A 17,717-nucleotide genomic window follows, 5' to 3' on the forward strand; every position below is an offset into this window, starting at 1 on the left:
CAGTCCAGAAGATAAATATATTACTGCCCTACAAGAAGAACTGGTGGGAAAAAAATGCAGTACAGTTTGTGGAAATTTAGGTACTACAATCCGCACAATGTCTGGATTGGTTTGGCAGGAAAATAATTTGGGCATCACACAGAGTGGAGCTCATGCCAATTAGAGAGGAAAGAAAATGGCATTTAGTGGTCACAGTTTCAAGATGAAGGAACGGTTATGGATCAGAGGGGTTTCATTATGGGAGGGAGCCAGGTTACAGCAGTAGAAGATTTTGCACTCCAGGTCTGTTAAAAAATGCACTTTATGACAGTTATCTGGCATGTGTTGTATTTAGGGACAACAGAATATGTGAACTACCCAGCTACCCTTAAAAAAATTGAGAGGGTACAGCTCCTGAACGTGTGCACAGTGGAGGCATTCACATTTACTAGGATTTACTGTGTGGGCCTAGTAGGGAAGGTACGATAGGAACAGAGATTTGCCAGCAAATGTCAGGAGTGTGGCAAGCCCAGTGAGGATGGAAGGGATGTAGAAAAAAATGAGGTGCCAGAATTTAGAACACCCCCCCAGCCCAAAAGTGCTCCAAACTGTGGAAGACCTTTTTCTGAGTACAGAGGGACACACACCTAATAACCAATGTGTAACCCAAATGAAAAGTATCAAAAGTAGACACCAAAAGAGTAAAGATCAGGATGGAGGTAATAGAGAGCCTCATTTAAAATAAATACATAAATAAAACAGAAGGCAACAAGTTAGACTACGGGGAGGAAAATATGTAAGAAATGGAAGCATATGAAGAAAAAGGGATAGAGGGCAGGCAGAGACATCTGGATGATGGAAGATGACAGGAGGAACAGGTAAGTGAGAAAGTATCCACAGAAAGCCCCAATCGATAACTGGGTTAAGTGGAATGCAAAACAGAATGACGGTAGAAGATAGCTACATTTAACTCACAAGAAATAATGACATTTTGGCCAACAATGCGGAGGGGTGAGTAAATGTCAAATGATGCTGCACTTACTTACCCTTTTTTGTTTCTTCTCTCTCTTTAATTATATGTGTATGATGCACAGCTGCACTGATATGATTTTTGCACCATGGTGACAGTTTCTGGATCAGGGGCATTTTGAACCCCAGCTGGACAGACTGAGAATAAAGACAGCTGAAGTCAATGGTGGACGAAAGGAAGTTCAGTATTTCTTGGAAAAGGTGACAGCAGTGTGCTGTAGGATGATCATAATGAGTAGCATTTAGGGGACTAGATTATGAACCTAATTTTACCGATTGCTGAATTCTGGTACTTTTGTTGGATGTTATGTTATTTCTATTTACTATGATTAATTTCTTACACTGAACTCTTTTTTTTTGGATTGTAATAGAAGTCATTCATGTGTGTGGAGGTTTACGCCAGTCAATACGGATCATTACTTTGTTTAACTTTTTAAAAGTATTTCATAGTCTTGGACATAACCATCTGTAAGTCCCCAAAAAAGTCCATTTCTGTCCCATGGGGAATATTTTTTTCTTTTTTTTTTTTTTTTTGGGAGATGGGGAAGGAGTATCAAAATGTATATGGAATCTGAAACTCAATATAGATTCAGGGTAATTCATAGCCCAAATGTTGCTGACTCAGACTACCAGTGCCGAGATGGATAAAGAATCAGTATTAGCAGAATTAGTATTACAAGAGGGCAGTTTAGATGAGAGAGGTCTAGAATTGGTCTCCAGGTACCTCTTTCCTGGGCATTAGAAACATCCTGGAGTAACCCCCCTTCCCCTTTGGGACATAGGCACCTCCTGAATAGTACCCTGAGTCAAAAGATCTCCAAGTACCCCTGGAAAGGATGACAGCTGGTCTTGAGATGGCTGAGGAATTCCCATAAAAGGGGGAAGAGATTTCCAGACCATGAAACACCCTTGGCGGAAAATGGAAAGAACCCAGGATTGTTGGTAAATCTTTAGCTAAACAGAGAGACAAAGAGAGAGAGAGGTGGCTTGGATGAATAGGATAGTAAGACAGTACCTGGTTTATCAGTAAAATGATTCTTCTGAGGCACAGAAGTGAGTAGCCTTTGCAGAAGGAGCCAGCTTGTCACCCTTTTTACCTTAGAAGGAAGATGAGATTACCTGCGAACAAAAGCTGGCTTACTGGAGTTGTTTCTCTGAAATTTAAGCACAGGAGAAACAAACATGTTTAAGTTCCTGTAAAGCCTTGCCCTTATCCTGAAAGGACTTTAAACATATTAGCAGCAACTTCACCAAACAGGTGTTTATTATCTAGAGTTTATTATCTAGATAGGCATCTATTAACTTAGCCTTAATATCAGGCAAAGATTGAAGTCAAAGGCAAGAATACCTCATTACTAAAAAGCAGCAACCCTAGAAGAAGCATATGCTCTGTCATAACTACACTTGATTGAATGATGAGCCACCTGGGAGGAAGTCCCTAAGAAGGAAAGAGCAGAAATTTTACCTTTAAAATCTGGAAGCTCAGAAATCACCTGACAGCCCTAGGAAAGTAGAACCAACAAGTACCTGGACATATGAGTTTGGCAATTAACACCCATAAAAGCCAAGGGAGCAGAAGTATATATTTTTTGCCTATTCTTTCCATGACTCCACTATCTTTATCAGAAGGCAGTAACTTAGGAGAAGAAAGCAATTGAGAGGGTTTGTCAGAAGCTACTAACACCACCAAGGGGTCAGGAGAAGGGCACTTGTACAAGAACCTAGTCCTCAGGTACGCTACAGAACCTATCAGGTTTCTTGGGGGCAGGGGGCCATGAATCTGGAGCCTTACAGGCATTAGAAAAGGCATTCAACAAGGCAGCCAAAACAGGAGGGACAGCAGAAGGTCTTGGGAGAATCCATCTGCAGTAGCTCATAATACCTTTTTTGAATCTCCAAAACATGAGCACAATTCCATTTAAAGAACTCAGTCATCCTACAGACACTGCCTTCAAAAGAAATCTCTTCAAGGGGTGTATCAGGACTGGTAGATTCGCCTTCATCTGATCCATAATCCAAAGGAGAGGGAATCTGGAAGGAGTAAGCAAGGGATTCCTCATCAATCTGACTCCTCCTCAGAGGAATCCTGTTCTCTGGGTCTCTAGAAGGGGGGCTGGAACAGAAACTCCCTGAGGAGGTTTTAAAGCCATCAAAGCACTAAACCCTTGAGTGAAGGACTGTCATTCACTCTGTGGATCCTTAGGAGCTCAGGAAATATGCATAGACTTCTGCTTTTTCTTTAAGGGGATGTCTGCCTTAAAAAGTTTGGAAGGCTCTGACCTCAGACGGCATTCAATGATTGTAGTAGGGACCAATGCTCTGACTAAAATTTGGGGAACACCCCTAGGCCCCTAAAAGATAATCAGCCACAGTTCCCCCTGAACATTCGAAGAGGACATCTGCAACACCTCTTCAGACATGCACAAGGTCAGATCCCCTCTGGACTCCAACATGGTCATGGCAGAAGAATCCAATGATTAAGGCGGACAAACCTTCAAGCTATCACTCGCCTTGGGAGGAGTGACCGGGGAGGCTAAACAGCAGAAGATTCTGGCCTAGGTTTCTTGGCGTCGTTCTTCCCAGATGGCTGTCACTCAGAGTTGGAAGTTCCCTCCATTGTGTCTTTAGTGAGAAGCTTAAGACACTGAGGCTCAAGATAAAACACCAAAAAAGAAAGCCTGCTATGAATGATTTTGGGAACAAAGGCCTGACAGACAGAACAGGATGTATGGTCGTGTGAGGTGCCAAGGCAAAACAGACAATGTTTGTGTTGGTCTTTATGGAGAATCTTCTTGAATGACATGAAACTCCACAAGCAACAATATAGCAAAAGAAAGACAAGGTAACAAAAACACTAGCCGGACCTTTATCTGTAATGGCTTGGTGAACAAACAAAGAAATGGGCGTACAGACTGATGATCAAAAGATGGCATTCGGACTGGCAGCAAAGAAGTTATGTATGAGGATGGTATGGCCGGATGTCACTTTTATGCCCTACGCTATGCAAGGACCATACATGTGATGTACAGCATACATTAAAGCAACCTAAAGGCTTTGGTATACTGGCTTAATGTCGGGCAGGCCTTGGCAGGGGATCCCTAGTGTAATGAATACTGCATAAATGAATTGGAAAGGACATCTACAAGCAACTGTAGGAAAGATTAGGAGGATGATAACGAAAGCATGGAAAACTGTTGATGTTAGACAATATAATGAAGACTTGGCATGTGCATGGATGGAAAAGATGTGAGGAGGAAATGATGAATGGATGAGGTGGATTTTTCTGGGGTATAAAGAGAAGGAAGATAGGTGACAAGGCAATGAATAAGGTAGGTGGTGGTGGGAATAATATTTTGGTTATTGGTATTAGTGAAGAAAACAATGAAGGAAGAAACTGGGGTACATGTTAGAGGGTAAGAAGGTCAATATTTAACAAAAGGAATGTTACTCTCAGAGTAGGGGTTTTCTTTACTCTATAAAAATGAGGAGAAACGTATGTTTGATACATGGAAGACATACATGCTTGTCTGTCTCTACATACATACGTAGACACACACACACATACATACCATATACACACACATAAATACATATACAGACACATATGCGTGCATGTGTGTGGATCCCTATCAGTTGTTCAAGTTTTCGAAAGCTTGAAATTATTATGGTCAAGAGTATATCACTGAGTTTTTGAAAACTCAGCTTTTGAATGGAGTTTGTGGTACAGCGAGAACTGGGAAATTTACCTTATCTTCACTGTAATGCGATGTCGGAGTTGGTATATATAATTTGCAGGGGGTGACGGGGTAAAAAAAAGTAGATTTCTGTGGGGTTTTTTTTATGTTCAAGTTTTCGGAAACTCAACCATATGGTCTTATCTGTATGAATTTCGGTTTTCTGAAAACTCAATCTGATTTTATATACATATAAGATTTACATTCAAAACTTGGAAACCGCATTGGTCAAGCAACATGTGGTCGACTGGCAGTTTTGGCGGTCATGTGACTGAACACAAAAGCTATAAAATGTGTGTATACTTCTAACAATATTTATGTGATGAAGTTCACGTATTTTGTGCTTATCTCTCATAGTTGTAAGCAGGTTTTTACTTAAAAAAGCTAATGGTAAAGTACAGTTTTTGCCCCAGATGTCAGAAGACCCAAAAGACAAGTCCCCAAAACAACCTGCACCAATAAACATGTACAATATATACAGTAATATATATACAAAAATATAAGCATAAAAAGGCACCTACACAACCACCCTGAAACACAGAGAATCCCAAAAGGCTGGCAAATTATAAAGTAGCAGGAGCTGACAACATACCTTGTAAAACAGCTGTGGCAAAACCAGCTCTAGACTTAGAGTATATAGGCAGGTGATATGCCCCTAGAAAGTATGCACTGAACTCCAAGTAGCTGCTCTAATCCCAGCTGGAACCTCTTTGCCATGATGGGAATAACAAAATGCAATGCAGAAATAGTTTGTTTTGACACAGGTTTGCCCTGTGAACTTAAAGCAAAAGAAACAAATAACTGCTGAGACTGCCTAAAATCTTGCTTCAAATAATCAAATAAAAACGCTGTGTACATCTAAAAGTGTGCAAAAAATCTTTCCCCTTTATTTTGAGGATCTGCAAAAAAATGAATAGTTTGGTTTAAAGCCACACTAGAAACCACCTTAGGCATAAAGGAAGCTTCCATGACAAATATTTCAACCAACACAAAATTGAGATCCCAAGCAGGAAACTGCTTGAACAAAGGATGCGAAAACAAAGGTGGGTCACAATCATAGTGTGAGTTGAAATTGCTGCAGCATGAATCTTTATGAAAAGAGAAAGAACCCCACCAACTCAGTAAGATATTGAAGAGCCACACACAACAAAATTAGGCTCTGAAATCCAAATTCTTTGCTGTACACCAAAATAAAAATCTCTTCCATTTTCTAGTACTAGGCCTTCTAGCTTCCATAATCACATTTAAACTTGTTGAGGAAGCTGAGACCTTCCATGTTTCAACACAGAATATGCCAAGCTGTGAGATGGAGAGATTGAAGCTTGACATTGAGCAGATGACCTCTGAGATAACAGATGAGGAAAGAGGGTAAAGGCCATGGAGGCTTCTTTACAAGACTCCTTAGAAGTGGGTACCAGCCAGCCCATCAAAATCAATCAATATCTATCCATCATCCCCCTGTCCTGTCCCTTTGGACCTTTACCTTTGGAAGAAGAAGTAGAGGTGGAAAAGCAGGACAAGTGAAGGTTTTTTTTTCCACTTGAAGACAGAGCATCCACTTTCCACTGTGTGTGATGAAACCCCTTTGTGCAATACTTTGGCAGGTGGTTTTTGGAGAAGATGTCTTCTGTTCCCCATGTTCTGAGTTCATGACACTGTCAATTGAAATGAGAAGAAAGATCCACCTTCCACCGGGGGATCATTGATTTGTTCTTTAATACATCTGCTAGAGTTCTGTGCTCCTGCAGCAAAAACCCCCTGAAGAGTCAGTTGCAGGCTTAACGCAGTCTCCCATAAAATCATTGCTTGCCTGCATAGAGGATAAGAATGTTGCTTGTTGATGTACCACATGACAGTTGTGTTGTCTGTCAGAATCAACACCTGCCCTGGAAGAAGTAACTCATCAATGCAAACTGGACTGCTAACATCTCCTTCATGTTGATATGTAGATGCTGTAGTCTGGCAGGCCACTTGTCTTGTATCCACTTTCCATTTAGATGAGCTCCCCAAGCAGTGTCCGAGGCATCTGTCGTTAAAATCTGACCTGGCGGTCACAGAGAGTCCTTGTTTAGGTGACATTCCTGAGCCCACCACAAGAATTCCTTTTGAAGGCAAGGTATTATTTGAATGACAGTGTCCAAATCTTGGCAGTGCTGTGTCCATACATTTTTGAGATACCATTGAGCTCCTCATATACAGTCTGGCATTGGGGGAAGCACTAGAATACAAGATGCCATGAACCCTAATGCTTGAAGGACTGTCCTTGCAGTCAGCACGGACTGATGAGATAGTTGATGGAAGTAAAGTGACAGACTCTTTTGTTTGTCCGGGTTAAAAAGGCCATCTGGGCTGCTGTATTCAGTCTCACACCCAGAAAGCACATGTCTTGAGAGGGTACTAGACTGGACTTTATTTCTCACAGAACTAGGCATCTTAGCACTGCTATGACATATTCCAGATGCTGTAGAAGGTGTTCTGTTTCTTGAGCCAGAATCAGGCAGTCGCCCAAGTAAGGATAAATTTGAATGCCTTGAAGCCTGAAGTAAGCTATCACTGGAGCCAGAACCTTTGTGAACTCTGGGCGCAGTAGATAAGCCAAAGGGCAATGCAGAGAACTGATAATGAAAATCTCCGAAGTCAAACCGCAGATACTTTCTGCAACTTAGCCTTATGGGCACATGAAGGTAAGCTTCCTTGAGATCCAAAGTTACCATCCAGTGATCCTTGCCCAGCAGAGGTAACAGTTGCTGTAACGTCAACATCTTGAACTTGGGAATGTCCAGATAAGTGTTGAGGATAGATAAATCCAAAATTGGTCTCCGTGTTCCCCTTCTTTGGTACTAGGAACAGGCGAGAATAAAAAGCCCCTTTCTGACACAGGGACTGGCTGAATAGCCCCTATCTGGAGTAACTGAGAAACTTGCTTGAGAGCCTCTTTTCTTTGTGGAGGAGGAACATCTGGCATGCCTTTGAAGGGGCATTGTGTGGTAATAAAATCTGTACCGTGATGAATGATATCCAGCACCCATCTGTCTTGAGTGATTAAATCCCAATTTTCTTTGAAAAGAGACAATCTTCCTCCCAAAGGAGCTGCCAGACGAGAGTCCACTGACAGCTGAAAAGGCAGGTCATTGGTTCTGCGATCTACCCCTAGACTGGGAACCATAAGCAGGATATGTCCACCTTAGCAGGCCAATTTCTACTAAACGGAGGCTGCACTGCAAAAAATCTTTAACAGTCTGCATAGACTTAGCTTTGTCCTCCATTTTCTTTAAAACTGCTTCCACAGGCGGTCCAAACAACACATCAGACTGTAAAGGAGCATCCAAAATCCTGGTCTTAACATGCTCAGCTAAATTCTGATCCTTCAACCATGCATGTCTGCGAAGAACAGAACTAGTAGCAGCCACCCTCGAGGAGGCCTGAACAGCATCAAAAGCACACTGCAAAGAATGCTTACCCACTTGTTCAGACACATGAACCAAATCCAGCAATTCTTTACACTCAATACCTTCCGCCAAAGCATCCGCCTTAGATTTCAATTGTGAAAGGAGATAATTCTGATATTTCAGCATATTCATGGCTAGAGTGGAAGAAGTATATACTTTCTTACCCGCCCTGGCCTCTTTATCAGAGGGTACAGGATTTTAACAACAGAAGCTTTAACACCTTTAGGCCCCTGAGAAACAGTTTCTGGGTCCGCCCTGGGACTCTTAAACAAATACTTATGAGCTTGGGCACCCTATAATACCTATCAGGCTTAACAGGAGCAGGAGGCAAGGAATCAGGGTTCAGAGAAGCCTCTGCAAAACATCCTCCACCACATTCAACACAGGAGGAATAGCTAAGGGCCTATGCTGAGGCAAAACAAGAATTCCCTAAGCCTTTTCTGGAGTCAGAGTAATCTTGGCCTTCCCATTTAAAGTGCTCCCTCATGGAGTGAAGAGTCTCTGAAAATGAAAAATCCTCAGGAGGAGAAGCTGAAGGAGTGGAATCATCCACATCAGAATCAGAATAAGCAGGAAACTCTTGCAAGTCTTCCACAGAAGACTCTGAATGAACACTGTTCAAAACTATCAAACTCCTGTTCCACCCTAGGCCTCTTATCAGGTGGGGCATAGAACCTCTAATCAGAGTAATCAAATCTTCAGCCATTTTAAGCATATGTTAGGCACAGAGCCCGAAATGCTAGGAGAAGCCCCTACAGAAGCTGAACTTGGCCTTCCTCTAAAAGAAGCTCTGGAAACAGAAGGAGAGGCCCTAACTACCTTGGGAAGAGAGGGAAGAACAGTTACCTGAGAAGCCCCTCAGCCTGGCCTACTTCCTGAGAGGGCACATCCTGTAACAGTAAAGTATCTGCCTGAGACTCCATAGAGACTCCTGGCAAAACCTCCTAAAGGACCGGCGTCGGGACTGCGGTTCCTCACCCCTAGACTTCACTGTTTTGTCCTTGCGCAGCATCCGACGGCATAGTATAATTGCAGCGCTTCCCAAACACTAACCTAGCACAATCAAGCCTCCTCTTAATAGTGCGCTTATTAAATCTAGCACAAGAGCGGCAACCAACAACGTCGTGCTCAGGCCCTAAACAAGGTATACACAATGTATGATAATCCCTAGCGGTATCTGCTTCCCACAAGAAATACAGTTATTCACTTTTCTGACATCCGTAATATACTGAGGCAAGAAAAACCAAAATAACTCTGTACTCGGTCTGAAACTCCGTTTCGAATCTCGAACGCCAACCTGCTGCACATAAAATTGCTTCTGCATCGGACCATGCGGCAAAAAGACTGAGCAGTCTAAAGCCATGACCGACCTCAGCCTTATACTCTGGTATTCGGGCCGACTGGGACGCGGACTATACCCCAATAGTCAGGACTGCAGCAAGGGAAGACGAAGAACATCTGCCAGTCAATCGCTCACTAGTCAGGAAACAGCTTGTGACACATGAGAAATGCAAGAGCACCTTGTGATCTGACTTTGAAGTTGTTTCTAACCACTGTAAAATGTCTGGACTGTTCAACCTCTTCCAGTCACTCCACCACCAAACAAAGTCAGCACAAAATGCATTTCTGCTGATCATCTCTGCGTTGACATCTCTCAAAGGACAACCATCTTCAAGGTGATGAACAGCTCGTCCTTCTTCCTACATGGCCAGTCTAAAATATTGTTGACTACAACACACTGCATTTTGGGCTGTCTGACGATGACCTTGCATGTCTGATGAATTCTGCAGAAAAACCTGATGACTGGAAACTCCTGGTCATGTCTCTTCACTTCTTTGCTGTGAGCTCTGCACTGGTTGCAAGTCACTGCCAGGTCTTTCTTCTTACTTATGACACCAACACAACCTGAGTTCTACTTACTTAAAACAGCTTTAGTCACTCCATGTTCCACAGCTAATTCCCTAAGAGCATAAGAAGATAGGCTGCTAGGTGTTTTCAGGACATGACTGGGATATTCTGACAAGCTGTCATTTACTGTTTGGCCCTAGTCCTCTGGAATACCTTCCCTCCTTAATTCAATCATGCGACTCGAAAGCCTTCTTCACAAGCTCCCTGAAATATCTTTTTAGGTGAGTGTTTTATTGCATCCCACAGGGGAAGCTAATTCTGCTTTCACTAGATTACTTTTAATTTTCTTATTGTTTTAATCTTATTCAAACTTATCATTTTCATTCTTTTCCTTTTGACTTAACAAGGTACTGAAATGTTTAGTTTGCCTAAGCATTGTAATATACGATATAAATAACTTCCTTTGTATAATAACTGTTAGGATCATGCTTTGAAAATTGCGAGTAACAAAAGAGTTGGTGGGCTGCATCATAAAGCAGAACATACAGCCTTGATTGTGTCCAAGCTGACCCAGCTTCAATTAGCATGCCAAGGTGCTGCTGAAGCTGGCCATGGAGGGATGGAACCAGCAGCAGAATGACAGATCACCCATCTTGGAGGACGTTTGACTAAAACTTACTACTGAAGCGCCACCTGGCAGCCAGATGCGTGGAAATCTTGAGTAATGAGGAGGTAGTCGCAGGGGATACCGTAAGGTGCATCCACAAAAAAAATCTAGCAAAGCACTAAGGCTGCCACAACACCACAGCTATCTTCCTTACTGGCCAGATGCAAAGGAGAAGACTCTTCCTGAACCCCCTGCATTTAGAACGTCACTTGAGCATCCAGGAGAGCAAACTCACACACTACTGTAGGAAGTGTGTAGTTCTTATGCAAATATTCTATCACTACTTACCATGCTTGCTAAATACTCAAATATGGTCATGTTTTTCCTCTAATTGCAACCTTTCATATGCATATACACTTGCACTTACTTTATCATATTTATATGTCATTTTTTACAATGCTGGCATTTTCCTCACAATAAAAGTACACGTACGTATATATAAACGCATTATTTTTGGTGCTTATCTCATTGGAACTCTGCTGAAAAGTGGCAGCTTTGCTCAGGAGGACTAGCCTGTTAGACACAGACTGATAGTCTAAAATATGATCATTGGTCACAGCTCCTTGAAAAATGACAGAGTCGAGGGCTAAGTATACCTCCTAGCCTGGCACATTATGCTACTTACTGTATGTGCTGGCATAGGGCATGAGCACGTAAGAGTAAGGGAGGCTTGGAGAAGAAAAAGGAATGGAAGAGAAAATGAACCAAATCATAACCCAGTTAAAATGCCTGCTTTATGAACTGTGGGCAGACCTGGAATGGCATTTCTACTATTGTGAATTCTCCTTTTACCAATCTTTTACTGGTTCACTGTGCAACAGGTAGTATCTCCTAAAACAAAACTTTGCAGTGTTTCACTCTGAAACAGACATTTGGTGGGTAACCACTACTACTTTATGCAGCATCTTCATTTGGAATATATTTTCTTAGAATAGACAAGTCAGTCAAACCATCATCTATTTTACACACACACACACACACACACACACAGGCAAATAAAAAAGGGAAAAGAACAATCATCAGTTTTACCTAAGGGGTCAGAAGGCATTCCTTTGAAGACGATTCGGTAGGTTGTAAGAAAGACAGCTCCCTCTGCAGGCAAAATAGGTGGACCTCCTAAAACTCCTCCCGTTGCTTCCTCTCTTCCATCTGGTAACAAGTATACCCGAAGCCCGTCCATTACAAACTCCTCTCCCATTAGAAGTGATGGTCGCAGAAATTTTGGCTATAGTAGTGCAAAAAGGAAGTGATTTATAATGTATTTAAACAGACTTTTAACTAATATCAACACATGCATTAATACAAGATGTAACTAAACTGGAGCTGAAATATACAGATGTTAACTCCCAAGCTAACAATAAAAGACAAGCAAATGTGACAGTGGCTTTTAAGCCCCTGAAAGGGTGCAAAGGTTGCAGGGCAAGCAAGTCAAGAATATTTCAGTAAATTCAGAGGACACTTCAAAGGGGCAAAAATGTGAGTGGAGGTACAGACAGCAAATAAGGAGACCTCATGTAATTTTACTTTAGCAAGGAGACCCTTTAAATACAAATAAAATGCCCTTTAATGTTTTCTAATGGCTGACACCACCTGATGGTAAAAGATAATGCAGTTGGTGATACAATTGGAAAGGGTCTGCTTGTGTCACACCCACTAAACAAGGAGGAGGTGAGCAACTTAGTTTTCATAAAATTCATGCACGTTTTAAGCAACATGTGAGCTGACATTACAGTATTAAAGTCTCTCTCTTTCTATGTGTTTGTATATATATATATATATATATATATATATATATATATATATATATATATATATATATATATACTCTGATTTATGAGGTAGGAAAGGAGAAGATTGGACTAGTTCAGAAAAAAAACAGACAACTATTATGAGAGGAAGAAACATGGGTTGGTCCTAGGGAATACCAGATCATACAAGAGCCGACATATTTCTTTTCACAAAGTCCTTAAGCTCAAATTTCCTCTAGGGTGAAACAAATGCTACCAGAAAAAAAAAAAAGTTTTCTAATAGACTAAATTCAATGCTGCTGAAAAAACAGCATCACACGTGGGATAAGCAAGGCTGTCAGTCATCAGGAGATCACATGAAGGGAAGGGTTTATTCAAAAGCAGGCATGAAGTGGCACATCTTCAAACAGCTGCTTGACCAGCCAAAGTGAGGCCTGTAAAAACAGGCATAAACAGTCAAATGTGTATGCGAACTGTGGAAATCATCTAAGTCAAAAAGGTAACAAATACAAGCAGGATGAAGTGTGGGTTGAATGGTTACGGCAATGTGCAGTACCACTGCAATAACTTGGAGATCATAAGAGTAGGCCTGCCTGGTAGAAAGATTTTCTAGCAACTGCAATCGTTTTGCATAATCAATGCTACAACAGAGGATCTAAAGCAAGAAATGGCTAGTGATGAGGAGTTGGCTGCCATCCCAACAGAGGGGGGGGGACTCCTCTGAGTAGTACTGAGAGAGCTCCCTGTATTGCCAAAGACCTAGCAGTTTGACAATACTTTCTTGCTACCATGGGGTGATAAGAACTAATTAAAGTCATTCCTCCCTCATCTCTATTTTAAAATACTAAATCAGAAGAAATGGCAAGAATTACACAGGAATCTTCATTACTAAGTGATGGAGAATGCATCCACCACTAACTTCCCGCTGTCCTGCTGCACTGAGCAGAAGAGAACTGTACTCTCCCAGGTGTCAAACAGAGCAATTTCTGGAATGCCAGCACTTTCACCTCTTTTGGGATGTGAAATGATGAAACAGTAATGTCCCTGTCTATGGGTCAACACCAAATGTGAATTATTTCCCATCACAGGAAGCATGAACTTGTACACCTACCTTTGTTTAGTTACCACAAGATGGATTCGTGGGCAGACATAATTATGACAGTAAATGGAAGCAGCTTTTCTCCCTACTACTAGAGGGACAGGGAGTCTGCTTATGCATACATACTACTGACATGGGACCCTAACTCATCAGGGAAGCATCCAATGGCAAAAACTATAAAAGCCTGAGTTTCAGGAATGGGAGGAACATCTGAATGCTGTGGGAGTTATCCACCATTCTTGGCTCAGTAATGTGGGTATGACAACTAAAGAAAGACACATGAGCATTTGGTTGCTCTGAACCTAGTGGTGACTCAAGGTCCAATGCAACACACACATCCTTGGAAGTGTAAATTGCACTAAAAAGATCATGGCAGCCTTAATGCTCTGAAGATACTTGCTATGCTCAACTTCGCCTAATTCACCTGCCCCCAATTCTCACCCACTCACTCAATCTACTATTATACTTCCCACATAGACATCACTTGTGACTCTTTCCCTAACCCTCCCCAAACAACTTTACTACTATCATACAAACACTCCTGTTTCTTTTTACCTAATTCCCAACTTCCATTTAATCTTTTAACACCATTTCCAACTATCTTTCTCCCTTTCATACTGCTTTGCACTCTACTCATTCATAGTCGCACCTCACCCTAACAGTACCTATATCTATTCTACATTGTATTGTCTACTTTTCACAAATAAACCCTCACTTCTTCCTATTTAACTACATCCTCATACTCTAGCCTTTTAAACCCTTCTATTTCTTAGACTCCAGAGAAGACACCAGGGCAACCTAACTCTTTCTTCATAGAAAATACTTCTTTCCAACCTAGTCTCTATCAGCTTTCAGACTACACTAACAGTAAATTTCCTACTGTCCTGCAACTTTTCCCTTCTTTATCCTTACTTCCCTGCTACCTGTTATCAATAACTTAACAGAATCCTTTATTTAATCATGCTACTCTTCAGCTTACCCTCTACTCTTATCCTACTACACAAACAAAACTGCGTAAGAAAAGCTTATCAAAAACTATGGATACTTTACAGAGCCAAAACTTTCTCACTAACTCAACTAAAACTATATTTGCCATTACTTATCTCCTCCCTACATTTCTTTATGGTGCTTCCATCCTTACTAATCTTCAACCATCACAAAAAGCAAAATTTGAACAATGCTATAACAAAGCTGCTAAATTTGCAGCAAATACCTTTTTTAGAGCCCACCACTGTAGAGCACTAAAAAGCCTAAATTGGTCGCATGTACCCCATCAACTAACATACTCAACTTATCACCTATGAAATGATCCAGCATCCATCTGCTTGTCCAGCACTAAACAACATTCTTCACAACTATGCTCCCATATGGTAATTACAACGTCATGACTAAAAACCTGTTAGACATTCTCTATACTCGCACCATTTTGCTAAGGGCTGGAATTCCTTGCCTGTATCCATCAAGTCCTTCAAAAACATTCTGAAAGACTTCCTAGCCAAAAGCTGGCTTTGTTCTTGCTCAAAACCAGGATAAACTGTATCCATAAATATGAACAAGTACCTATTTATACCTTATATCTCCTTACTCTCACTTCTTCATTGACTTCCTTACTTCTAGCAATTTCTCTCTCCTGATTTTCTTTCTAAATATACCATAAGCCTCCTTTTTTTCTCAACTTCATATTGCAATTCCTGTTTGTTTTATACTAACTTACATTTAATTTCTCTACAAACTGATTAAAATTTCTCTAAATATTAAATCATTGTCATATAACTTGCATTTATTCTTAACCAATATTTTCGTATTATGTCTAATTTGGTATAATTATTTAAACAGTTGACGTTTTTGTATTATTTCTGAAGATTGTACAATTATTGTTCTTAAAATGTTTTGTAATACTATGGAGCTTTTCACCCAGAGTCTCTGCAAAAAAATCGGCTCCTACCCAGTTGGACTTTCCCAGTAATGAAATGTCAATAAATAAATAAGATCAGAATTTGGACCTTGCATTGCATTTTCACACAGACTGCCAAAGATTTGACTTACTAGACTCCCTTTATGGACAGAAAGGACATGCAATGTAGTGTCCAGTTCAGCACTTACACAGGCAGTCCTCAAAGATTTTGGAAGGGAGCGTCAAACAGAAATTCTCTGAATTTATGGTCGTCCATAAGGACTGCAGCCACGGGACAAGCCTACTCCAGGTAAGCTATCATGTCTTTCTGAAGGGAACCATCACCACATCTTGCAACACTTTAGCATGAAAATTCGAGTCAAAGTCAAAAATTACTTGGAAGAGGGGGACAAAGGCCTAAAATCAGGAACTGATTTTGAATATTGCTCCTCCTAATTTAGAAAGTTGCTAGAACAGGCTTAACATTAGCTATTTTCTGAAGGATATGAAATCAAACTCAAACGTGTCATTATTTACTAATTGCAGTAGTCAATGACTTTCCAGAAAATTACCAATTTTTATGAGAAAGAGACCAAAACATAAAGCAAAAATCTGGACATTCTGTAATAGTTTGGACAATTGAGAGGTGTGACCATCAGTCATTTGGATAATGGAATAAATGGAGACCACTCTTCTGAAATGTTCAACCACCACAGCCAACACATCATACTAAATAACGGGTGCTGAAGAAAGCCCTAGACTGTAATCAAAATTGGTGTGGTTGGGGACAGACACTCATCCTTTTGGGTAAACTGGCTAGCATGATTATGTGATATTAAAAATGCTTTCCTCTGTCTGCAAGGAGGTCTTTTCCTCTTCTAGAAATAGCAATATGAAGAAAAAAAAAGGGAGGTCTTGGAGATCAGAGACACATTACACAGTAATGATGGTCTGTTTCGACAACAGGTTATCCAACAGGTCTTGATAAGCCTGCAAAAACAGAACCTCATGCTTAAATTTCTCATCAAAAATGTTGTTGATGAACAACTTTTTATAGATAGATTCATAGGTTCATAGATTAGTATCTAGTATCTTCAAGGACAATCTGTATGCTATGCCGCCCTGCACAGGCACACGGACCCCGTACTAGACCCACTCTGTTAACTAAAAACACGGCAATCATGACCTCCTCCTTGAGTATAGACTTTGGAAAGTTAGTAAATTGGTGTAGGACTTGCCCACTAGTTAAGACTAGAATTTGGATTGAGTAACAGTATAATAAAAGCGTATAATTTCTTGCCACACTTACCCAGAGCTTTTGACTTTTCATCTGGTGGCAAACTGGTAAAATACTTCAGTTCTCTGGGACTTATGCTGGAATAAACAGACAACAGAAATCAGTTCAATGATGCCTGGGTCAAGAACTTGTTCTAGTCAGCTGAAGGGAAATACGTCTTAAGGCCTGCATGAGCAGAAAGACTGGGTGCTTGTAAACTGCAACAATGGTATCACTAATGACCAGAATTATAAGGAGATGACCCTGGAGTCCTCCACATCCCACCTCCTTCTCTTTCTTCAAATACAAATTTTGGTGTTCTTAAGGAGAAGGAATGGGAGCCAGAGGCTGGTGTGTAGTAGGTTTCAAGAGCATCACGGTCTCTCCAAGAGTGGTCATCAAAAAGGCACCTGTAAGGGGGGGGGGGGGCAGTCTTGCATCCTTTTAATTTCACAAATGACGGCCTTAGGATGCCCAGATTCCTCATAGAAGCCTTAGTGGGCAGGAGTCACCCACTCTACAAACAGCAACAATATTCCACTGGTAAATGTACTGCAATAAAGCATGTTCTTTCCCAAGATGATAAAACAATGGAGCTGCAAGACTTAAATAACTTGACAAATGCAGAAACACATCGTGGACTGCTTACAGCCACTGAACATAGACTAACATGTATCATGTTTGTGATCCAAACTGACCCACTGAAAAAAAAGAAGTGGTAACCTTAAGGACTAGGTCAGTTAGGGCACTAACTAAAAACCATCAGAGAATTAGCCAGTAACACACACTTTCCAAAAATTTGAGCTTCACAGGAATAAAAAAAAAAGCCAAATTCTGACTGGTACAGAGGATAGACCCAACTGCCGAACCATCAAGGAGGGTTCCCAATGTCAAGTAAATATGTTAGGAAAAACAAATCCCCATGGAATCATAACGCAAGTTAGAATCTAGAGTGTGCAAATCAGTGCCACAACTGTAAGATGCTGTTTTACAA

General features: G+C 41.0%; 1 protein-coding gene across 1 annotated transcript in view; it reads right to left on the reverse strand.

Annotated features, from left to right (window-relative positions):
• The window catches only part of SBF1 (SET binding factor 1), a gene marked incomplete in the record, with an annotated part of 3,250,730 nt that overhangs the window by 1,300,699 nt on the left and 1,932,314 nt on the right, over positions 1-17,717 (reverse strand). Inside the window, 1 exon segment of the mRNA XM_044088658.1 lies at positions 11,736-11,931. Coding sequence (XP_043944593.1) covers positions 11,736-11,931 — 196 coding nt within the window.

The sequence above is a fragment of the Protopterus annectens genome, chromosome 11.part0 (assembly GCF_019279795.1).
Source record: "Protopterus annectens isolate FY-2018-M chromosome 11.part0, PAN1.0, whole genome shotgun sequence".
In the NCBI taxonomy this organism is placed as follows: Eukaryota; Metazoa; Chordata; order Ceratodontiformes; family Protopteridae; genus Protopterus; species Protopterus annectens.